We start from the raw sequence: 10,000 nt of genomic DNA on the forward strand, positions 1-10,000 counted from the left end.
GTAAATGTAAAAGGGAGGAAAGGAGAGAAAAAAGGAGACCTATAGAAAATAAATAAGGAAAAGTATGGAAAAGAAGGGAGATAGAACTAGAGAAAGATAGAGAGGAAGAGAGAGAGAGAGATGGAAGTGTGTGATAAATGATAAAAGAAGGGAGGAGAAGGGAGAGAACAATAAAAATAGAGAAAGGGAAAAATAGGAATGGAAGAAGTTAAGACAGAGAGAGAGAGAACGAGAGAGAGAGAGAGAGAGAGATAGAGAGAGAGAGAGAGAGAGAGAGAGAGAGAGAGAGAGAGAGAGAGAGAGAGAGAGAGAGAGAGAGAGAGAGAGAGTTGTTTGGCAAATTTTGAATGAAGGGAGGAAGGGAGGGACGGGAAATGAGGGGGAGAACAATAGAGAAAAAAATACAGGGAAAAAAGTGGGAACATGCACAGAGAGGGAGAGAAAAGGGAGGTGTGAATTGTTCTGCAGTAAAATAAATAAATAAAAGTATGTCTGTAACTCAATGATGAACAAACCGACTGAAAAGAACGAACAGACGGACGATATGCACAAGATGACAGAAAACAAGTAGGAGAATAAGACGTAAGAAAAGGTTCATTACAAGTCCATGCAGTTGTAGTCACTAGTACGACCACCTATGCTAGCCGCCGAGGGTCGTGCCGCCTCAGCTCCCTTACTACGACTATGTAAATGACTCGTACGTACTCGTGTTAATTGAGTTCTATACGTACACACAGACACGTGCACACCCTCCCTCCCACACACACACACAGACGTACATACAGAGTACACAGGCTCTTCTCCGGCTGTTTTTTTTGTTTTTTCTTTTTATGTCTGATTTATTTGCTGATTTCCAAAGCTTGTTAAAGGAATGTATTGTGAAGTTGGATTGATGTTTATGAATTGCTATTTTTTTCAGGTATTTTTTTTCTTTGGCGTTTCTCAAAGAAGTTAGTGATTTTTTTTTTTAAGGTGATTGAAATTGTAATTGATGCATCTTTGTTTTCTTTTTTCAGCAATGTTGTGATTTATTTCCCTCAGTTTTTGATAATCGTATTAACCTTTGTTTGGGGATTGACGCCTCAATGGACCTTTCTTTTCCTAAAGTTTTGTTGTCTTGACCAGCGCCCCTCTTACTCGCAGATAAAAACAAATAAATAGATAAATAAATAGACTACTTTTAGATACTCGGTCGGTGGATGGAGACGGGGAGAATTCTTTAATTCAACGTGTATAAACAATAAATTGACTACTTTTGATATTCGTCTTTGGAAATCAGCTTTGTTCACGAAAAAAAGGATCTTGATGGAGAAGTGCGTGTGTGTGCGTGTGTGGACGAGTTTGCGTGCGTGCGTGGCTGGACTAGAGGGGGTTAGGGCTGAGTAGTAAATGAAAGAGAACCATTTTAGTGGTGGCCTCCACGTCACCGATGATGCGTTGGCGGGTCTCCTTGGTCGAGTCCACCACCTGCCGGCCGCCGGGTGAGGGAGGGGAAGAAGAGGCAGTGAGGTGATTGGACATTTGAGAAACACTAGCAAGGCGGGCAGAGCACGAGAATGTGAAAAAATAGAATAAAACTAAATACAGGAAGGGTGAAGTGAAAATAAATATTGTGACCTGAAAAATTTTTTAGGAAAACTTGTATAAACATTCTCAGTGGAAGTGGAGAGATAAGCAAAAATGATAAGAAAAAGAAAACGAATAAGATGACAAGGGAGGAGTGAAGTAAAGGGAGACTTGGAATGGAATTAATGATGAAGCAAGGTGAGAGAACTCAATACTCATTGATAAAACAACAATTACTCAAACTTTACATCCACCCACAATCCAAGAAGTAGAAAATGCATGTAAACACTGACAATCTGAAAATTTTGGACACACTGACAAAATTAGATTATCCTTAACCCTTTCACTGCGACACGAAAGCAATTAGCAGCACCAGAAACAATGAGTGAAGTCTCATCCACAAGAAAATTAGCGATGAAAAAGAATACATTTTGCAATTTTCTTCCTCGTTCAAAGATTGGATGTGACTGTAGAAGAAGTAAAGAGAGAGTGGTAATTAGGGAAAGGTGTACCAAGTGCCAGTCAAAGGGTTAAGGACGCTGACGTTAGGATGACACCTGGAAATCTGAAGCAACAATTAGGACACAAAGACTCGTATTCTTAAACACTTTCTTCCCTCATCATGACGATTTTCAAGGGCCACAGAGATGATTAGTTGGGTTCTCATGGGTGTTTTCTCTACTGACGAAGCAGAGTCTTTGTTAAACTATTTCCATTATTTGTTTCAGAGGCCGCGTTACATCGTTTCTTTCGGGAATGGCTAACAAAATGATACCTTCATGCGTCGGGCAGCTGGCTAAGTCTTCTACGCGGTAAATCAACTCAGGCAGGTACTTTTGTTATCACTTTTGTTACTTGACCATAGTGACGAAAATTAGCGGAATGCCTCAACAAACTCTATCAAAGAATGTCCCTAATTCATCAGTTAATTCCCCTCACACCCCCCAAAAAAGAAAAGAAAAAAAAAAAAAAACCGCTGAAACACGGCCTCAGAAACCCTTAGTAGAGTTATTAATGAAAACACACTTGAAAAATCCCAGACAACTTTCACTAGACGCTGTTGTATGTAAGAGACTGACAATGAAGTAAGCTGTTTATGAATACGAGCTAGCAATTTAAACGTGGACAAGAAACACCGTGACATTACTACGCGAGGAATAGCGCTTGAAGACTGAGGCTTTCCAGAATGGTGACAATATGACATCACGTAGCTGCAGTAGTGTAGAAGAAACCTGGACAAGTATTAAGATAGAAGAACACACAGTAACAGAGCACAGTGGCACCTTAGAGTGACCACACGTAGACCGCACATACGACAGGAGCACATTGGCACCTTAAGAAAGACCTGAAATGCACTGTGACGAGATGAGAAAGCAAGGAAGGTGAGAGCAACATTAAGAGGATTCGCTGCTAGATGAAAACTTCCAACTTTGTGATTCTTTGTGCTGGAAAAAAAAAAGGTCAAGATTGATAGGTAAGGTGATGACAGAATTACCAAGTGAAGACAAACATGGAAGATAAACTGGTAAAAGAAGGAATGATAGATTAAAAAGACAGCAGATAAAGGAAGATAAAGGAAGACAACTATAAAAATGTAAAAAAAGGGTCAATAACACGACAGAAAATGATATATAGGAAACTTTCAATGGTACTTACGGTTTTTCTTGTCAAATGTAAGAAAAATAAATACACATTACATATTTTAATATCCACGAAAAAAAAAAAAGAAAGAAAAATGAACGAAATAAAAGATAACACTTAACTCTAAAAAAGACCAGACACTAACACACGAAAGAGGACGAAAGGTATAAAGAATCGTAAAAAAAAGTGAAACAAGAAAGTGTGCAACATCTAAAGAGAACGTCGACGCGTGCACATAAGCGGTGCGTACACAGGCAGGCGCACACAGGATGACAGGCACTTACTGGGCGTCATCCTCGTTCAGCCACAAAACAATGCCAGCGTCCCTACCGCCGCCACCACCACCGCCATCACCACCACCAGACACCCTCAAACACCAGCCCACATAGACATTTTGCAGGTGATAATTACCTCGCTACTACACTATGGAGACATTAATACCACAGGAAACTGAAAAAAAAACCCACAAGTTGACAAGTATAAGGAAAACGTCTTCAGAACATCAACTTTTTAGCAGACAAGTTTTAGAGCACTTATCTCATCAGTGTGGTGTCTCCGGGGAGCATCCACGACACTTGAAGCATCCAGCTATCAAGTACAACATCACATCTACTGCAACATCTCCACTTAGGTAACTGAAGTCTCATACATGGGAGTGTTCCAGCATTTATTGGATGTATGATGCAACACTTAACACCAAAAGTTATGCGTTAAATCCAACAGTCTGGGAACAACAATAACAGCAACAACAGCAACAACAAGAACAACAACAACAACAACAACAACAACATTGGGAACAACGAAAAAAAGAAATAATAATAAAGTATTTTCTAACACCCGTGCAAAACACTTGAGTCACTTGACAAACTTGCAACACTACATCTCAACATCATCTGACCAACACAGCACCCAGCAGCACCACAGCAACACAACACCAGCATTAACACAAGAACTACAACACCTGAACAGTACAGATTTACAACTTTTGAACGCCTACACATCAACAACTTGAGCAACACCTGCGCAACACCTCTACCAACACTCAGCGCTCTCGTGGTCACATCCGCGTCAATGTCCCCTATTCTGAAACGCTTTACTCTGGCACCACGACTATTTTCAAAGGCCACAGAGGTGATTTGCCAGGTTCTCACGCGCGTTTATCCTGTTAATAATGCAGAAATATTGTTAATCTGTCACTAGAATCGTAGAACTTTAAAAGCCCGTGCAACATCAACTAGAACCTTTTGAAGATGGCAGAGGTGCGGCGCAGAAGTGTTTCAGAATATGGTTCACTGTCCCGCGCAAACAGATAATCCACGCGTTTCCTCAAAAGGCGCCACACCGATTTGAAATTTGTCAGGGAGGGACATTAGAGACTCCTACCATAACATATTGAGCCATACAATGATTGCATAAAATCAATAACTTTACCTAACAAATAATCAGTATTTTATTTATGAATGTATGTGCATATCTATATATCTATCTGTCATTGCTCATAAGCAGATAGAAATATGGATTCTTTTTTAACTTACCGTGAAAATTTTAAGTTTTCACTACCAAAAACACTTGCAAACTTGTAAAAATGATGTTAATAAGAGTATAAGTGTCTCACCAACCAAATCACACGTATTACTGAGTTCTCTAGCCAATTTGAGTGTCTGTCTATCTATGCCTCGATAAGTAGATTATGTACCCAAGCTATCCTTCTTTCCTGCTTCAGAAGAAAGAAAGGCTGTGCTGGCGCCCTCACCTACCTGGGCGGGGCAGCGGCGGCAGGTGTCACACTCATGATATGCTATCCTCACGTGACAAATATGAACCAGTCACGAGGCACACAATCATAGGCAGCAGATTAACTTGCAACACTCCCACTGCGTTTTTTTTTTTTTTTTGTGATTTCCTTCAGTCTTGAGTCCTCTGAGGAGACTGCCAGATCAGAGGGCTTGAGATTGAGGGAGAATACAAAACAGAAGAATGGAGTGTGGTAGATTAATGTGGCAAGTTAATCACCTACTGATCGTAACTTTGTGTCTCTCAGTCCAATAATTTAGCCGTGGGGTTTGCTTGTATAATTACTTACTACTTGTTTGTTGATTGGCTTATTTGTAGTACAAGTCCCATTATGCATGTGTGGAGAGAGAGAGAGAGAGAGAGAGAGAGAGAGAGAGAGAGAGAGAGAGAGAGAGAGAGAGAGAGAGAGAGAGAGAGAGAGAGAGAGAGAGAGAGAGAGAATGAGGATGAATGTGTGTGTTTGTCCGAATATTTGCCAGGTAAAAACGCAGATAATGAATGTGACATCTCCGTGTTGCGCAGCTGCATGGATATATTCGTCAAAAGCGCAGCACGTTTTGGCGAATATTCTTGAAGCGTGGCGCCGATAACAAGTTCGCGATCGGCGCAGTGCCTTTGTGGGGACACGCGCGTGGATTGACGTTATTGGCGTGTGACAGAAACACCACCACAACAGCACACAACAACACACAACAAACACACGCCACTGCAATACAACGCAACGCAAAACAGTGCAACTCCTACACACACACACACACACACACACACACACACACACACACTACTCAGCAACGTTATGCCTCACTGATTTCAGAGCTCTTACACACACACACACACACACACACACATACACAGAGTCGAGGTCAAGGATGGTTATACTCAAGTGTAAAGAGAGGTGAGTTATTTTGGGAGATTCAAGTCAGGTCTGAAAGTTCTAGTCAGGTTTTTGGGTCTGTTATCTTAAAGGTGACTGTACGAAAGTGATTGGTTTCCGTCTGTCTGTCTGTCTGTCTGTTTGCGTGTCTGTTACTGCCTGCTTGTGTGTTTGTGTGCATCTGTTTACCTGTCTTCTGTTTTTTTTTGTCTGTGTATCTGTGTCTGTCTGTCTATCTGTCTATCTATCTGTCTGTCAGTCTGATTCTCTCTCTCTCTCTCTCTCTCTCTCTCTCTCTCTCTCTGAAAACCAATGGGAGGCATAACCAATCGCACGCGCGCGCACGCACACCACACACACACACACACACACACACACACACACACACACACACACACACACACACACACACACACACACACACACACACACACACACACACACACAACACCATCGACACCACCATCACCACCACCACCACACAGGACGCAGCAGCAGCAGCAGAACAGACCGAGACATCACCTTACGCCTCTGCTCCTTCACGTTCCCCATAAGCCCCGTGGCCAGGCTCGCCGACCTCCGTGCCCTCCCCGCCGGGTCTCGGTTCCGTGGCGGGGCCTTGGGGGGGACCGGGAGGGGGAGCGGGGGCGGGGTGCAGTGTCGGAGTGCTGAGGGCGGGGCGGGCCAGGAACAGGGCTGGTGGCGGCGGCGCAGGAGGAGGGAAGAACAGGATAACTCACACTCAGGGCCTTAAAGTTTTATTTTTTTCTCTTGCCCTTATCCGACATTTTATTTGCTTTTTGTTTGATTTATTTGTTTGTTTATTTTATTTTTTTAAGTGCGTTGTCTGCAGGGAGGATGTGTGTGTGTGTGTGTGTGTGTGTGTGTGTGTGTGTGTGTGTGTGTGTGTGTGTGTGTGTGTGTGTGTGTGTGTTGGGATGAATTTCCTTTCCCATTTTTTTCCCTTTTTCCATGTTTTTATTTGTTTGTTGTTTATCTGTTTTGTTTTCTGTTCGTGGTTGTCTTTCATTGTTTTTTTTTCATTTTTACATATATTTTTTTTTAGTTCCGTATAGTTTATTATTTTTTTAGGTTTGTTTATTTTTGTATATTGAGTTTACACGCTTTCCTTACTTCTATTGTTATTCTCTTTGCGTTGTTATTGTTATGCCCACACGATAGCGCTCTTTTCTCTTGTTTTGTCTCATTAAGGTCCTCAGCACTGTTGTTTTGTTATCTTAATTGCTGTTGATGCTTTCACAGTGGTTGTATCTCCTAGGTCACTGTGTATGTGTGTGGGTGTATGTATGCAGGTGTGGGTGTATGTTGGTGGGTGTTTGTTCTACCGTGCGTAAGACTCCTGGGAGACATTGCGCGTGTGTGTGTGCGTGTGGTGCAGGTGAGGCCAAGAGAAGCAACACTTTCCACGCCACACACGATCTGGAGGGAAAAACCGTGTCGTATTTTCCTGTCCTAACAAATGTTTCCTGCGTGTGGCAATGAGGGGAAATAAAAAGTAGAAGAGAGCTTGGGATCATTCTCTCTCTCTCTCTCTCTCTCTCTCTCTCTCTCTCTCTCTCTCTCTCTCTCTCTCTCTCTCTCTCTCTCTCTCTCAGGCCGGCGTCCTTCGTGATATTAGGAATCAAGATAAAATTAATTGATATACTGTAGCTCTGAAAATCAATGAATATTAATAATTTACAAGACTTCCTTCTTTTCGTCCCATAAAAAAAAAATATATATTTACCACACGAGAGGATGACCACTACCATTATTATCCTCTCTGTGCCTCCTTAGTCTTTCTTTCAGTGATGTTAAGAAAGAATAGGCAGCAGAAGACGAGGATAGATGTGTTTTACCATTATTTTACAGCGAGAAGCGGTGAGTGGATGGCGATTAATTGTTTGCTTTGTTGATTTAAAGCGCCTGGTTCAATCTGGCGTTAGTGGTGGAAAGGGTGGAGAGGGTTAGGATAGGGGGCAGGGAGTGGTGGTGATGGTGGTGGTGGTGGGTGTCTTATTAAATTTAAAGGCTATACATTTTTTGAGTCATTCCTTATACGTATATTAAATCCAGCACCTCACGCCCACTTATATGTCATCAGTGTTATTGGGTAATGTTTCTATAATACTTTTCTTTACTATTTTCCTCTTTTACCTCCTCCTCCTCTTCCACCTCTTTCTTCTCGTCTTGTTTCTCCTCTTTCTCGTTATCCTACTCGTCATCCTCTCTTGTTTTGGTTCTCCTACTCCTCTTCTTCCTCCTCCTTCTCCTTCTCCTATTTATTCTCGTCCCTCTCTTTAATCCTCTTTTCCTTACATTTTCTGTGGCGGTCGAGTCAATGCGGGGAGTCCCAAGTGATTTTTTTCCTCTCTAATGCGAAGACAGATGGGGAAAACCTAAGTCTGGATAATATATGTGCGTATTGTTAAGGAAAAATACGAGTAGATGAGAGCTGCTGTGTTCTACTTCATAAATTGAACAGTAGTAATGGGAAGAGGAGGAGGAGGAGGAGGAGGAGAAGGAGGAAGAGGAGGAGGTGGAGGAGGAAGACTAAGAAAAGCATAAACCCAGCTCTCAGTGACTCCTTCCCTCTTTATTCTAACTCCTTTTAACATTTCGGGTGGGATTCGAGAAGTCACTTTTTGTTCAGTGGGTGTGTGTAGAGAAAGAAATATGTCTAAGTCTGAAAATTATGTATGTGAAAAAATAAGAATAAATAAATAAATAAATATATGGTTTGGTACTGGACACACATTGGTGGTTGTCTGCTGGTGTATTCATTCATGTTTTCTTTGTTCCTTCTGTGTTTTTTTGTCTTTGTTCCTCGTAACGGAGACTTGCTTGTTTTATTCGTTTCTTTGATTCGTAGCTCCTATATGAGTTTGTTTGTTAATTTGTTTGTTAATTTTTTTTTTTTTGTTCATTCGTCGTTTCTTAGGTTTTTTTTTTAAATTTTCACTTATTACGTTAAGTTCCTCCATTCGTCATTTCTACGGTAATTTATTTATTAATTTATTTTTTTTTATTTCGCTCATTATGTTAGTGATGAATTCATGGAAACGTAGTAGTTGCCTGCATTGCAATTTTGAGACATTGCTCAAGGAGAGTTAAAATTGTGATAAGCTGCAGACAGTTATGAAAAAAAAAATAAAAAAAATAAATAAATAAAAAATAAAAATAAATAAATAAATTGTTCCCATTATTGTCGTTATAATATAAAAAAATAATAATCTGCTTCTCAGTGCCTCTAATTTATCTCCCGCGCTCAGTGGGGAGGGAGGGACGCACAGCCGCTGCCTTCATGGGGAAGATGTGATGGTACAGTGCGCTGGTAGTGGTGGTGGTGTACTTGTGTGTGTAAAATGTAACAATAAGGGATTCAGAGAGAGAGAGAGAGAGAGAGAGAGAGAGAGAGAGAGAGAGAGAGAGAGAGAGAAAGAGAGAGAGAGAGAAAGAGCGAGAGAATGTCAAGGGTAACATATTCTCTCTTGGGTCATCTAATTGCCTCTCTCGTGTCGTGTGTTCGGGTACCTGAAAGGAATTAGTGTCGAGGGATGTTGTATGTGCGTGTGTGTGTGTGTGGGTGTGTGTGGGTGGAAGAACAATGCACGTCTGAGTCACACAACCGCGGCTGGAAACACAAAGAAACAACACAAACGCTATGCTAACTAATGTCTGGTAATGGTTGTTCTTTCTTCGTGTTCCTTTGTGTTCGCCACCACGACTATGATAGTACTACCACTAATAATACCACGATCACTATCACCAACACTGCTGCATACATCACCGGTGTTGTCAGTATTATATCTAGTACTATTATTAGTGTATACACCATCACCATTACCACCACCATCACAAATACTAGCGTTATTATGCCGTTACCAATAGCACCACCATCATTATTATCATCACTGTCACTACCACTATTACACCATCGCTATTACTATCACCATCACTACCACCATCACCATCACCTCACTATTACTACCATCAATAATACCACCACAATCACTACTTTTCATGTAAGAGGGGTACTGGCCAAGAGGAACAAAAATTATATTGAAAAAGACCCACTGAGTTGCCGGTCCCCCAAAGAAAAAGGGCCAAAAGGATTATCAAACA

At 41.4% G+C, this 10,000-nt stretch overlaps 1 protein-coding gene across 8 annotated transcripts in view; it reads right to left on the reverse strand.

Annotated features, from left to right (window-relative positions):
- LOC135094755 (uncharacterized) overlaps positions 1-10,000 on the reverse strand; it is a 157,054-nt gene that overhangs the window by 33,008 nt on the left and 114,046 nt on the right. For 6 of the 8 annotated variants that reach the window (XM_063995138.1, XM_063995107.1, XM_063995161.1 and 3 more), the window contains one exon: positions 1,402-1,467. The exons of the other annotated variants lie outside the window; for them this stretch is intronic. In XM_063995138.1, coding sequence (XP_063851208.1) covers positions 1,402-1,467 — 66 coding nt within the window. The remainder of the gene's footprint in view (positions 1-1,401; positions 1,468-10,000) is intronic. 8 annotated transcript variants of the gene reach the window in all.

Source organism: Scylla paramamosain, chromosome 3, assembly GCF_035594125.1.
Source record: "Scylla paramamosain isolate STU-SP2022 chromosome 3, ASM3559412v1, whole genome shotgun sequence".
NCBI lineage: Eukaryota > Metazoa > Arthropoda > Malacostraca > Decapoda > Portunidae > Scylla > Scylla paramamosain.